We start from the raw sequence: 15,694 nt of genomic DNA on the forward strand, positions 1-15,694 counted from the left end.
GCAGTGTGGCCATGGGGGAAATGTTCTGGCAAGAGAACCCGGAGCTGCGGTGCTGCCATGAAGTTCCGTTGTTTAGTCTCTGAAAATTAATTTGCAGAGATATTTGGGTCTGTTGTGTGTTCTAGTTTATATGTAAATTAGAAGATTGTGTGAAAAAGATGCCAGGGATGATGGAATTCAAACATTTTCAGACCAGTTGTCTATTAATTAGTTAAAATGATTCTCACTCAATTATACTTTATTTACATTTTTTTTCCTGCACAATATATCAAGCTAGAAAAAGGAAGCATTAACAGATACGCCATAATAGTGGATATTTTAAGAAACAGAAGAAAGTTGACAAATCGGATTTATTGGGACAGACATGAAAACAAAGAATTCAGCAGTAATTCTCAAATGTGGAAATAGAAGCGGTGCCACCAGATTCTATGACCCCACCACGGCTCCCAAAGGTGGTAGGGAGTGTCCATAAACCTGAAGGGTGATACTACAGAGGACAGTTAAGCCTGAGAACCTTGTGCAGAAAATTCTGCACAAATCCAGAAGGACAGTGTCTCACTCGGATCCTGCAGCGTTGGTCCATGTATCCATCTTGCTCTGTGCATGAAGTCCACCAGCTCACTCCCAGGCCCCAGTAAGCGTGCACACTTCATGCCCTTGAGTTCTCACAGCCTTCATCCTGAAGCATATCCCTGGATTATACCATAGGTGCACACCTATCCCTGTCCAGGGGTACTTGAGGCCCCTGGACAAGCCTCAGCATTTTAATTCTTGCCCCAGAGCTCAGCACTGCTTCTAACATCATTGCCTTCACCTTTCATGCAGACTAGAGCCTTGCTCAGACTCATCAGCCCCAAGACACTATGCCTGCAGCAGCTCTTTGTGAACAGTCTTTCCCAGCAGGTCCCCTCGGGGCCCTGCAGCTGGGACCCAAACACAACCTTCCTCACCAGATCATTCTGTCTATGAATGATTCTATGGCCACTGAAAAATCGTAACTGACACAGTTGACTTCAAAGCAGTTTGATTTTCACCCTTGCACTTGCAATTTATTTGAACTGCAAAACAGATGCTAATATTACTCTTAAGTTACCAAAAGACAAACAGCAGGAAAAGTCTAAGGGGGGCCATGGCAATCACTGACTCTGAAGTTCCCTGGCTATGATGATCTGCTCCTAAGTGGAGCCTGCTGGGAGGAGTGGTTTGGGACCATGGAGCCTCAGTGGCATTGGAAATCTTGAGACCAAGCCTCTGGTCTGCTTTTCCCTTTCTTGCCTTCGTCTGACTGTGTGGGCATGGGTTGAGGACTTCACTCTCTGCCTCTGTGGCCTTACTTCCATGTATGTGTTTGGATTAGATGATCTCTGAGTTGGCTTCCCTTTCAGATATGGCTGATGTGAAATCAGTAATTCAGTGGCGAATACACTTAGCTTCCCCTTCCGGAGCAGAGCCCAGGAAGGCACAACTGAGCAGAGGAGAGGGTTGCTTGGTTGTGCTCTAATTCCTCAGCAGGTGGCTAGAATCAGTGACAATGGACTTGGTAGTGAAGTGGGGCTATGAAACCCCAGAACTGTTTGTCATAAAGAATCCCATGCCCAATAAAAGCAAAGGCAGATGTTCACATAAAGTTTTTGCTGTTTGTGCTTTGGTGGGGGGACTTTCTGGGCATGAAGTTTATTAGTAAGCCAGAGCAGCATCTGCCCACGCATGTTGCCACAAAATTGCAGTCTTACAGCCCATTTATGAGGCTGGGATTATTTTTGTTAATGATTTTCATGGGTGTAGATGAAATGCAATGAGTAGCAGCTGTGACTCTGTTTATCACTCAGCTGCCTTCCAGAGGAGCCCCCCACCCTGCCTCCAAACCCACACATCATGGATGTCTTGATTATCAAAGAGGTTATTGTATCACAGAGTTTTAAAGAGCTGTATTAGTTTCCTGATGCTGCTGTAACAAATAGAACTGAGTGCTTTAACACAACACAAATTTATTCTTACAGTTCGAGGGATCTGAAGTCCAAAATGAGTCTCACAGGGTTAAAAAAAATCAGTGTCATGTGTGAAGTATGTTGGGATGAACCCAACTACTAAGTATAACCATACAGGTCTAATAAAAATTAAATTAAATTAGAACAATAAAAATCACAGTTTCAGGGCTGGGGATGTGGCTCAAGCGGTAGCGCGCTCGCCTAGTGTGCATGCGGCCTGGGTTCGATCCTCAGCACCACATACAAACAAAGATGTTGTGTCTGCCGATAACTAAAAAATAAATATTAAAAAATTCTCTCTCTGTCTCTCTCTCTCTCTGTCTCTCTCTCTTTAAAAAAAAAAATCACAGTTTCAATATACCTGTATTCCTTCTAGAGGCTCTAGAAAGAGAACCTATCTTCTTGCCATTTTTATCCTAGAGGCCACCTGCATTCCTTGACCATGCCCTTTCCTCCACCGTCAAAGTTAACTATTATCTTCTCTACTCTGACCTATTTCCATCCTTGTCTTTTCTCTACGTCTCCAACCCTTCTATCTCCCTCTGTGAGGGCTCTTGGGAATTACATTGGCTTACCCAGAAAGTCTCCTTGTGTCGAGATCTCCAATTGCAATCTGCAAAGTACATTTTACCATGTGTGCTAGTCAGTTTTCTATTGCTATAACAAGACACCTGAAATAATCACCATAAAAAGAAAGGTTTACTTTGGTTCACAGTTTCAGAGATTTCTCTGTCCATTGTTGGTTGGCCTGGGTTCTTCCATGGCTTCCCTGCCTGTCCACCCAGCCTAATTTGAGTCTGTGGCAAGGCAGAACATCATGGTGGGAGCACATGGTCAAGGAAGTTCCTTACTTTCTAATGGTTAAGAAAGAAAGAGGAAGAGGAACAAGTGGGGTCTCATAATCCCCTTCAAAGACACATCCCAGGGACCTAAAACCTCCTACTCCATTCTTCCTCTAAGAGGTTTCTACTACCAGTAATGCCAAACTGAGGACCAAAGCATTAACACATGGGCCTTTGGAGTATATTTCAGATCCAAAATATAGCATATTTACAGTTTCTGAAGTTAGGATGTAGACATATTTGGAAAGAAGCCATTTGTTATTCAGCTGACCATAGGATCCATAGACACCAACCAAGATCCAAGGGATCTGTGGCTTTGACCACAGGGCTAACATGTGGCAGTGCCATGACTGTATCCCTGGCATCCTCCCATGTGCCACTTGACATACATCAAAGAGAGATAAAAGGATGTCCCAATGAACTTTATTTTAATAATAAACTTGAAATTATTGAGGAGTAAGTACAGGATTAAGTCAAGGTACATTGTAAAGGTACATTCAGAATGCAAGAACCTCCTTAGATCTTGTAGTTTTGCTAGGACATGGTGACTTGTAAAGATGTTGAGCGATTTGCAGTGATGACAGTTTAAACAATGGTAAGAAATGAGAGAGCTAAGGAATCACATGCATGTATGTAAATGTTCTTGCCTTGATGCCTTCTCTTTCTCCTCCCCTTCTTTCTCCTTTTCCCTCTGTAACTCTGGTCATTGCTGCCATTTTGAAAATCATTACCTGCCAGAAAGCCAAATCAAACTCTTTAAACTAGATGGAATGGAGTCACTGAGTCTTACTGGCATGAATTAAACTAAATTAGGTTATTTACCATATTTCAAAATGAAGCCTATCTTATGTTGGTGTTGAAGTATTTGTCTGGGAATCCAAGGAACTTGATTTTGGTTCTCCCACTTTTACTCAGTGTTGACTGGAACCAATAAAAGGGTCAAAGAATTTAATTTTGGATTTAGAAGGCATTAGACAGACCATTTCGCCCAGTTCTCCTCCTGAATTAGGACTTGTATTACTGGCAAGAGATTTCCAGATTCCTCAGTTTTCTCTGTCCATATTATGGACAGGAATGAGAGCTGCTATAAGTTACAGTCTAATTCAATTTGAGCTTCTGAGAGGGTATGCACATGTAGGAGGGCTATATTCTTCTCCAGGAATAATCCCTGGCTCAACCCCACCAGGATGGGATTGGGTGGGTGCCCCTCACCTATAGTCTCATGACACACTTCAGTGTGACTTCACCTCCCTGGTGAGTTCATTGTTCTTGTGCTTATCTGCCTTTGCCATGATTTAATCTAACTCAGGGCTGGGCGTAAGGTAGCTCACTCTACAAGCTTTGGATGGATTACAGGATGAATGGCCATTTAACTTAAGGGACACCTGGGGAACACATTGATCCTGCACCTCATACTTAAAAGGACAGTGCAAGACTGAAGGACTAGTTTCTCCAGTATTATAAAATGAGTGGGTTCATGTTCCCCTTTGTCCTGTGAACCCTCTTATATAGAGGAAACTAGGAATAGAAATCCATAGAGACTTATCCTAAAAGGCGTTTTAATGTGATGCTGGAAATGAGCAGACAGCTTTTTTTTTTTTTTTTTTTGGATATTTGCACTCAATATTCAATGTCATTTTTTTCTGCCTATCAAATGATCACGTTCTTCAGCTGCTGGAACATTAGGTTAATGACACAGAGCTGAGCCAAACAAAGACCGAGCCAAGTTGCAAGCTCCTGTCTAGCATTGATTGGGGGGGTCATAAAAATAATTCATTCCCTCGGTTTGATTTTGACAACCCAAAGAAAAACACCTTGGATGTGTTGAATGACAGACACTCTCTCTGAAAAGCTTCAAATATCTTCTAGATGGGACAAAGCTGATGTCCACAATATTCCTGCCAAGTAGGAAAACAGAGCATCAACTCTGGAATTACTAAATATTTGGTGTAGCTCGGACAATTTGCAAAGATGATAGGGTTTCAAAGACAATGAAAGCTGAAGGATATGAAATTGATAAACCCCAAGACAGTGTGTGACCTGGGAGGAGGGAGAGGAAGAGAAACCAAAACACTGACCCTTCCAATCAATTATCTCCCAGTGACAGAACAAGCCCTGGAAGGGAATAACCATCAATCCAAGACAGCAGTCTCTGGAAGGAGGGATCCTTTCCCAAATAAATTCCCCCCAGTGACAGTGAAACAACACATCAATCTTGTCCGTGTGTAAATACAATGGCCTCAGGAGGTTAGATGAACACTGGATTCTGAATGTAGAACCCTCCATCCCTACCCTGTAAAAACTAATTGTCTAATTGATATATTCAGTAAAAAAAAAAAAAAAATATGCCCAGTAAAAACACATTCCAGATGTTTGCAACCTTTTGCCCACGTTTTGTTAAAGTCCTCAAGTTCTAAAACAACCTCCAATGTAACCAAATAGCCTGTATAACCAAATCATCATTGCCATTTTCTACCCAGAAAGTGAGCCCTCTGACTCCTGACCCTGCTGCTCAATAAAGGCTTTGCTGAATCCGTGAGGTCTGCACCCATCTCAGTCCCTTTTGTGCTTACTAAAGCATTAATGCTAACTCTACTCAAACAAGAGGCCACAGGATAAACTGGCCTGAAACAACAAAATCTGACCTTCAGAGATCATGAATACAGGTCTGAAAGAAATTGGCCAAAATTCAGGCCAGGAAAATACTATCCTGACACCCAGGGATCTCCCTGGGTGAAAGCATGAGGTGACTCTCTTTGATTTTACCATTTTGTGTCATCGTTCTTCCATGGCTTCCCACCCAGCCTAATTCTACAATTTGTTTTTATTTCTAGTTCCTTCTTTCTGGGGATTGGTGAATTCAGCTTGGAATCTCTGCTCTGTGGGGAAACGGCAGTCACCAGTCAACATAGAGACCAGTCACATGATCTTCGACCCCTTCCTGACGCCCCTTCGCATCAACACTGGGGGCAGGAAGGTAAGCCGCCTTGTTGCTTCTACTGGGAACTGGAGGATGGAGCAGGATCAGTGCTGATTCTGACAGCTGGTCCTCCAGGTCTTTGTCTCTGTGATGAGTTTGTCTTTCCACACTAGCAATACCACAGACCTCAAGTCTGCTGCCAACAAATTTCATCACAGCTAAACTGGCCTTTTTCTCTCTACCTACTCACTGTCATGCTTCTAATTACTGTGTACCTCTTAGAGGTTGCCCGAGGTCCTATTCCTTGGTACCCCTTGAAGATCAGAAAACCTAGTTGCCTCCCTTGCATAAGAGGCTGGGAAAATCCTTCCTCTGAGACTTACTTCTTTTAAACTCGAATGAAGTGAAAAGGAATTTTTTTTTTTTTAACCAAAGTAAAATCAGATGTTTATCATCCTGGAAGGAAAAACAAACAAACAACAATCACCTTAGATGATTTATAAGAAAATCAATAATTAATCTTCCTAGGGGCATCTTGCTGCCTCAGAATCCTAATGCATGCACAGAAATGCTGATTTATGCTGTGCTTTGTGATTCTCATGCTGAAGTCCACCCCACTTTGGGCCCTGTGATGAGGTCCCCTTAATTTGCGGAAGGACGTACTGCCCGAAGGGTCTTCTCAGTGCTGGAATCTAGCATTTCTCTTGCTGCTGCATTTCTATTCAGCTACCTTCTACTCTCAAGTAGGATGTTGAAGGTGGGGGAAAACCTACACACATAGAAAATTGCATTTGAAGGTGATTTGATTGTTGTGAACTCAAGAGGAATGAAAAGTCATTTGTGTGTTTAAAAAAATAGGGTTAAAATTATAGACTCTCATTATCACTGGCTGCTGATTCTCCAGGGTTTGAGCTCACAGGGCTGTACTCTCTCTTCTTTGTAATCTGTTCATTATCCTCACTATAGAGTTTGCAAGTTAATATTTTCCCTTTCTGGTATATTGGAATATTTTTCTGCCATGTAACACTCTCTCTCTCTCTCTCTCTCTCTCTCTCTCTCTCTCTCTCTCTCTCTCACACACACACACACACACACACACACACACACACCCCTAATGTCTCAACAAAATGTTGTTAGTGACTTTGATTCAGATCACAATGAAGCTTTTAAAAGACATTGCACATGAGATCAAGACCACTTCTATAGTATTTGTGTGCTCTTTAAATATGGCTTGAGAATATCTTTTTGTTTTTAGAAGGATCCTACATAGGTCATTTGATTGCTCCTCTGATTCTATAGAAAACTAAGCCACTCCAGTGATTGTTTCATTTGAAGTTTTGTTTTTATGAACCCTAAAAGAACTTGACATGATTTCCACACACATTGCTCTCTAAAAAACGATGAATCCTTCATTTAAAGTTGTGAATGTGTGTGAGTTTTCTGGTCAGTTATTTAAGAAAGGAAAGTTGAAGTTCTGGTTATATATTCAAGCATCTCCTTTTTCTTGGAAAGGATGATAGGGGGGATAATTGCACTCTATGCAAAGGGAAAAGCAGTAAAGTCAAACCAAAAACAAAAAGTCCAAGATGGAATGGGATTTGAGCCTGAGTTCCAGAAATCACCTGGAATATGGAGAGCAGTGCTAAAGCCCAGAAACCAAAGAGTGGTTGCTGGCTTGGGCATGGGGTACAGAAGGTGGCAGAGGCCACATCTTGGAGCTGTGTAAAGGAACTGGATCTTTTCCCTAAAAGTTATAAAATGCAACTGAAGGTTTTTGCTTTGCTTTGTTTAAACATCCTTTGGGAGTAGGATGGAAAGATGTCAAGCTAACACCAACAACGGATTTATATTTCTACCTTGTATCATACTGCTTTACAGGAAAATGTTGATGTGAAAGAAAGAAACAAATTTCTAGATTCTCCCTCAAATGGAATGGGAAAGAAAAAAAAGTGAGAGATGTCCTGATGTGGAAAGTCCTCTGCATGTTATGATTTTGTTGCTGTTGTTGTTTTGGACAAGTGACTTTTTATCTTTCCAATTCAGCAAAGTGTACCTGATCCAAATCAATTTTCAAAGGCATTGAAGTTTGGAATTTGGGAAACATTTACTTTCGATGATGTAAATATTTATATCTGGCACCATTTGTGTTGTCAGCCGTTTGAAGAGCTGAGAACTAGCTGGCAGTGCCCTTTGCATTCATGAAAAATGGAAAATAAAATATAGATGGTAGCAGGATAAACGACCTGGTAATGAAATGCCTCAGCCTGATAGGCAATAACTAAATCATGCTTGTGTGCTTTTTAGAAGGTGGTGTTTGATGAGTCACTTGTTTTGGAAGTGAGGATTCAGATCACTGCTCTGAATTTAGGTTGGCTTTTTTTTTGCCTTAAAAAAATAGTCAACTCAAAATGTTTAAAAACTACTGTGCTAGACTGGGAGATTTTTTTTGTAGAATTTAGGCAAGATGCCACATTTTGAAGTCTGAGATCAGCTGTGTCAGTAGGTTAAATGCACCCCGGTAACTGTGTGTTTTGTGTCACATTTTTATCTGTGAACATTATTCCTTCTGGCATTTAAATATGTCTTATGCACAAAACCATGAAGCAGCTCTGCCACAGCCCCCGTTGTGTGTTCTTGTGTTTGTTTTAACATATTTGACCTGACAGGGGGCTTTTCTTAGCTTAGGCTAGGGCCAGAATTCAACCTCAACACAAGAATAGCAAGGAATGATAAGAGATGAGAGTCCAAAATGCACTGTGACTTGGGCATGATAGAAAATGTACATTTTTACCTAACAATGAGAATTCTTTCACCCTTTACGTTGCTTACTTTCAATGGTAGTTCTTATGGAATGTTTTGTTGATGTTGTTTTGGTTTGTTTTGTTTCTGGTGGGGACCATTTTTATGGAACCATGTATATATGACACATAGGACTCTTAAAGATGGAATCCAGAATAATTGTATTTTTTGAAATGACCTTCCTTTAAGGTTGGTTGCATGTGGATGTCAGAATCCTACCTTAGAATCAATCTCTCACTCCGTTCCCATTAAACGTACATTGTAAAATGCTAAATGGTTTTGAGCTAATTAATCTGTTTTAGATAAAGCTACTGAATTGACTCAAGATATTAAAATAAAAAATGGGTGACAGACTTCTAAGGACATCTAATACCAGTTTTATGGATGCAGCCTGTCACTCATTGAAGGTGGAAGCTCTTGGATCTGCCACCTCTGGGGAAGATGAAGGTGGTGGAAATAACAGACATACCTTGTGACAGGGTCAGATAAAACAAGCAAAAGAAGAAGGAAATTGACCTTCACTTGGACTTATCTCAAAGAGGAAGCAGTTCCCCCATCTCTTCTGGTTTCTTTCTTGAGTTTTTGCCCAGTGGAGGCCAAGAACATGGTTCTTAGGGAGAGATCCTAGGCACCTACTACTGTTGCCATCAGTTTTCTTTGGATTTCTGATTACTTGCAGCTTCCATCAGGAAGAGCCTCAGCAGAAGACAGGGAATGTGTAAATCGGGTGAGTCTTAAGGACTTTAATTCAGAGGGATCCTTTATAGCCACCAGGGTTCTAAAGGGAAGAGGGGAGGGAGTTAGGAGCCAGAACCTGGGGACAGAGAAAGCTGTGGAGAGGGACACCTGACTTTTAGTAAGGAAAAAGGCCAGCTCAGTGCAACCCACAGGGATGCGTCTGGGGAGTAAAGACCTGGGCCTCTCTCCTTCCCCTCCCCTCTTCTGCCATCTCCCCTTGGAAAAAAGTCAGTGTGCAAAGCCACGGGATGATTGTGTCTGTGTAAGCCAGCCTCAGAACCACGGTGCATGGTGAAGGGCCAAACGGAAGACATATGGCATCTCCACGTTTCCCAAGAAATAAATATGAGGCACTAAAACTCCTCATCATCATCACCTAGAAATTGAGATGCAAATGCTTCTGCTTGGCGCTCACAACACTTGAAATTCAGCCCCAAATCTCCTTGCTGGAGACTTATGCCACTTATACTTTGTGTGTACCTCTTATGCCCTGGGAAATACTTAAAAATAAAAAAATCTAAAAAAATAAACTGGATATATCTCACCTTTTCCTGGAATCTGTGCCTTTGCCACAATATGCCTTTCCCCTGACAAGTCTCAGGACTCCCTTTTAATGAAACTCCTCTTGGTCTCTTTAGCCAACTGTGACATCTCTCTTCATTTGACTTCTTAAGCATCTATCTTATTTATTGTCTTTTAGGACTTAAGCTTTGATCTCTCAAGAGATCATATTTTTATTTTCTATCTCTAGTATTTCTGTGATGATGCTGGATGATTTGAACTGAACAAGGATTACCCTTGATTATCAATAAAAAGGTTTATGTGGAATTAGTCCATAGTTGCTAAGATTTAAAGTTGGGGAAATGTACAATGTCCCCATGATGAATAGTTAACTTTGCTACCAGTGGAATTTGTCACTAAAGCTAAACCTCAGATATTGTGCTTGTCATAGAATATTAAAATAACTTAGAAAAGTAAAGAATGTTGATTTTTATATGTAAAATCTTATTCACTTCTCTATCTTGAAATTTCCCCATGCTCATAGTAAAATCCAGCTGACTATAATTAATCATTGCTATTCATGGTGTGTTGACATTGCTATGTTCTGAAAGCTTTTATGGGAGAGGCATTTATGTTCCTCCAAGGGATTTATAATATATTTGGGGTGAAAATATAGATACACAGAAGTTAAATGGCAGTAACTGATTTAAGCAACTATTTGAGATAATAGCAGAGTAGGTAGTAAAGAAGCTGTGACATGATTAATTAGTGAGTCAATCATTTTGGCACTAATTTTTAATGGGGGTAAGAAGCTGGGTTGGACAGACCAGGCTTTATGGATGTCTAGGATACGAGCTAGCTTGAATAGGTAGGTAGGATGAAATATAGTTTTCAGGAGGGTCTATAAATGTCAGATTGTCTGGCTAGAAGAGGCGAAGAAAAGGTAAAGATAGATCCATTTTGCCATCTAAATTTGTTTCTGTGACACTGTTTTTGATTGGATAGCTGCTGTTAAATTCCTCAACCATTTAAAACTCAGTAGCCATCTTTAAGCACCATGACCCTTTTTTTACACTGAAACTATGATATGGAAATGGTGTGTATAACTTATGTTTATTTGGGGATAGAGTAGAATTTCAGAGTGTCTGAATAGATAGATGCAATAGATAGTTGGTAAACTCCTTGACTTACCATATTGGTGATAGCCTTTCTCAGAAGAAAGCAACTAGGGGTCTGTTTATTGGATCTAACTCTTACTAACAAGGAAAATGTTAGGCATGTGAAATGGACAGTAACTATGGATGAAAGTGGAAAGTGGATGCATTATCTTAGAAAGTCTAGTACCCAAGGTAAAAAAAAAAAAAAAAAGTTGGACATTGTCAGACATGGATATAAAAACTTCAAATGTCTGATTTTTTAAATATTATAATTAAAATAGAGATAGAATCTCACTGCTTCATGAAAAATGACTCCAGGGGATTGGGAAGCTCCTAAAAAGAGATTAGGATGGAACAATTATAAATGATGATAACAAAAAAAGAGAGAGAGAACTGGTTGGAGTAAAAGATACTGATGTGACTTTACAGGGAGTTTTGTGAGAAATGTTTTTACATGACACATAAGAGATGTGACACAAGAGCTACAGTCAAGAAGGAAGACACAAGGAGGAGGGCTTTGTTTAAGTGGTTTCAGAGAAGAGAAGACCCAGAATGAACTGAGGCCACCAGAAATGAGAAAGGCTTTTGAAAGTTAAGGTCAGAGAAAGCAGGAGCAGCAAGTCCAGGTAGACCTCTATTTTGGAGGACAAACTGGTGTGAGACCTGCATTTAAATTTTAGGTTCACCACCTACCCGTCATATATGAGAAGGTTAACCTCTCTAAGTTTCAGTTTTCTCATTTGTAAAAGGAACATTGTAACAGCACCCACAGTTTGCATGGGAAAATGCACTTATGAGGCAGGTTACAGTTGAAATTGTTATCAGTGACTGACAGATAAGACCTTGCTCAGTGATGGTTAGCTACTGTCAGACAAGTTCTCATTGCTGTTAGAGAAAAACCACAACTCCCATTCAAATCTCTCAGTCCAAGAAACTAATGTTCACATTAGAGTTAGCAGTGGACATGCTAAGAGGTGAAGGATTGCATTCTTTGGATGACATATTTAAGAATTCACAGGCCTCCTCCCTGGTAGCCCCAACAAAAGAGGCTGACATCCCACTGACATAAAGGTAAAGTTTTTCTATCTAAACTTATAAAAAGCTTCACAGATTTAGACTGGGCAAGATAATGCTGTAAGAATACTATGTGTGAAAAAGTAGGGAAAGGGAACGGATGATGTGCTCAGTATGGTTCAATAGCACAGGGAAGAGGCCAGGAGAATTCTACCTAGTCACTTAGAACGTAAGGTACTACATCCATGATAAGTGAGTCAGTGTCATGCAGTACCCTTAACTGGGAGGACAGTATCTGGGAAACACAGTCAGTGCCCCCAGTGCTGGGGAAGATTGACTAATGGAAAAGACATTGACAGGGTGGAGAAGAGAAGAAGAGGCACAAAGTGATAGCAAGAAGAAAGATGTTCTGTCATCAGTTCTATCTCCCTATCCATCTACCTATCTGAAAGGAAAATACTTGAAGGAGTCGTTACAACTACCTTCTGATTATCCCTTTCCCATGAAGCCCCAGATGCACTGGTGTTTGGAAGAGACTTAGGCCAGACTTCATTTCAAAATAAGAGGAACTGGAGCTGTGTGTAAATTGAATGACCTCCTTCTGCTTCATTGAAACCACAGGCAAGAAAAAATAAAGAGTTCTGAGAAGCACCGAGAGCTGCTGGAGATTGTAGAAAACACCCAAGCATCAGATGAGAGCTTTGACTTGACCCGGGAACCCCCTTCCAACCTGGAAATCCTTTGCTTCTGTATGAGCAGAGGTTGGACGGGACACATGGAATGTATTTGCTTGAAGCTGACCCAAGAATAAGGGTTTAATGAGAATGTAAACCCTCCTAGAGAAAAACTTCTGTTAAAGCATGAGTTTGGGCTTGGAAGAAATTTGGCTTGTTTCCTTCTCAAACTCTATGAAAATTATTCTTCGTAGAATTTTGTAATCTTAGCTATTCAGGAGGCTGTGGTGGGGGAAGGATCACTTGAGCTTAGGAGTTCAAGGCCAACCTGGGCAACACAGTAATACCCTGTTTTAAAACACACACACACACACACACACACACACATATCACATATTAGGTAGAGTGCAGGAATCAAGGCAAAATGAATGTTGTAAAATGGGTTTTGATAGATAAAGAAATAAGGCCAAGGTCATTGTGTTTGTACTTAGAGCTGTTTGCAAGGAGTAGGCTTCAGTGAGTAATGGTGAAAGATAATGGGAAAGATGGAATCGCTGTATTCTACATCAGAAGATGGATTCAGTACAAAGGCGTTCTGCTGTGAGCAGAACTGAATTCTCACACACCCATTGTCAAGCTGAGATCCGGGCTGAGGATTGGTGCATTTCTGGTGAAAGTGACCTCTTGACCTCTTCCATAAAATCAACACAGAGCCATTAGGCAAGTCTTCCAAAGAATGCCCTGGTTATTGGCTTTAGTATTTTACAAATGTGTCTAATTCCCATTTTACTCCTCGGGTGAGAGGTAGAAAAGGCTTTATTTTGCTTTCCTCTCCTGCTTCTTGTTCCTCTACCCCGTTGATCCTTGACTACATTTTTCCTCTGTTATTCCATCTCCCTTCCTTGCTCTCTTATCCTTTCCCCCAACTCCAATTTCCTCCTTCCCTTCCCTCTTTTCCCAAGCCTCTTTCTCTTCTCTGGGTCCTGAGTTATTATGACCAGGAACCCATGTCCTCTCCCGTCGACATCAGAGTGAATCCAGTTCTCTCGGTTCCAGAATCATTTCAACTAAACACAGAAAGTGTAGCAGTTGCCTAGTTGAAGTGAGGGAAAATGCCAGTTATCCAGGAAATGAGCATAATTTTTATTAGAGAATATGGGAGAGATTAATCCAAGATGTTTAATTAATTTGTAGGCAGATAAATTTCTGGAAGGAAGAATTCCCTCCAGGAATCTCCTGAGTTATGTGTCCCTTACTTCATACCACTTTGGTTTTCTGGACACGTGACCCACAGATAAAAAAACTAACAGGCATTTTACAAATTAATTCTCATCTTAAAATAGAGAAGAAAATATAGTATTCCCGTACACTGCTTGCCCTTCAGTTCTCTTACCACCCCTCTAACTATGAGAGAGAGGAGCAGGAGAAAGGGCAAACCCATGACCTAATTCTAAGAGGTTTTCTCCAGCCCAGGACAGGTTGCCCAGGACAGGGCTCCAGCTGTCTCTAGTTGGCGAGGACAGGTTCCGTCACAGCCAAGATGAATGTGGAAAAGCACCTGAGCAACAGCAGAAACCGTCACCTGCCAAGGCAAGCTTCTCGCTTGATATTAAAGAACTGGTACTGGTTTTGCATTTGCTCTAAGAAGGCTCTAAAATTGGCCAATCTATTCCTCGTAAGCCTGATGGTTTGGCTGGATAAACCAGCAAAGCTGCGTTTTTGTGAACTGTAGAGATCTTGAGTCCTATTCAGGAAACCCGTTGCCTAAAAAAACAGCTATTTTTGGATCTGAAAATAAAAATAAATAATTTCCCCAAACCTCAGGAAAAAAATGGGGTAGATTCTGTTTGAAGGACTTGAAAATATCCAGTTCTATTTTATAAAAACATAAATAACTAGATTAAAACTGAAAAACTAAGATTAAAAAAATACAATTTTGGGACTCTATACGGTTTAAACAATTCAACAACTGAGTGACTGTCTGACTTAACTTTTCCTATAGAAATTTAATGTCATATAGTCACAACTTTGTTAATACTACATGAAAGATTAAGAATAACTAAAATAACCTATTCATCTATTCCTATTAGCACACATTTTTTTTCTCCTTTTTGTTTTTTTACACATTTTTATTGGCACATTATGCTGTACATATTGATGGCATTTGTTGTTACATATTCATACATGCCCAGAATATAACAATAGAATTTGACCAATATCATTCCCCGGCACTTCCCCCTCCCTCCCCAATCCCCACCCCTTGGTCCTTTTCCTCTACTGATTTCCCTTTGGTTTTTAAGACATCCATCTCATTTTTCTTTTTCCTCTCTAGCTTCCACATATGAGAGAAAACATACAAGCCTTGATCTTTGGAGTTTGACTTATTTCACTTAATATGATGGTCTTTACTTCCACCCATTTTCCTGCAAATGCCATAATTTTTTACTTTTCTTTATGGCCAAGTAAAACTCTATTGTGTGTATATACCTCATTTTCTTTATCCATTCATTGATTGATGGACACCTAGGCCAACCAGTTCCATAGTTTGGCTATTGTGAATGGTGCTGCTGTAAGCATTGGTATGCATGGTTCATTGTAGTAAGGTGACATTTTTAACTTTTGGAATGTAGGCTTTCTGAACTTTACCATACTCTATGCTAGAGACCAGATCCAAACTGCAAATAATGCTAAGATTAGCCTAACATCTGTTTTTCTCCTACTGCAAACCTGATGTCTATTCAGCCAGCCTTTCCATTTTTTAAAGTTAACAATGCCCACCTAATGTTCCAGACTATTTTTCTGTGTTTTACTCAGAACTTCATCATATGTGACAATGATTTTAGTCTATCCTAATGACATTAAATCATTATCCCTGACACATGCACGTTCTAGCCCATAATCCAATCACTTGTGTATGACATCATATGATGGAGGTGTGTGATCTCATTTCTACCAGTCAATCAAACACACCCCCCCATTTTGCTGTGTCATATCCAGTGGAAACCTGTCCAACAGGCAGCATCTCACCCGCCCAACAATATTTTCTGCCACCTGTAGAACA

General features: G+C 40.5%; 1 protein-coding gene across 1 annotated transcript in view; it reads left to right on the forward strand.

Moving 5' to 3' along the window:
- The window catches only part of Ca10 (carbonic anhydrase 10), a 466,152-nt gene that overhangs the window by 189,654 nt on the left and 260,804 nt on the right, over window positions 1-15,694 (forward strand). Inside the window, exon 3 of the mRNA XM_027924743.2 lies at window positions 5,665-5,807. Within this exon, the coding sequence (XP_027780544.1) occupies window positions 5,665-5,807 (143 nt within the window). The remainder of the gene's footprint in view (window positions 1-5,664; window positions 5,808-15,694) is intronic.

This window comes from Marmota flaviventris, chromosome 17 (assembly GCF_047511675.1).
Source record: "Marmota flaviventris isolate mMarFla1 chromosome 17, mMarFla1.hap1, whole genome shotgun sequence".
NCBI lineage: Eukaryota > Metazoa > Chordata > Mammalia > Rodentia > Sciuridae > Marmota > Marmota flaviventris.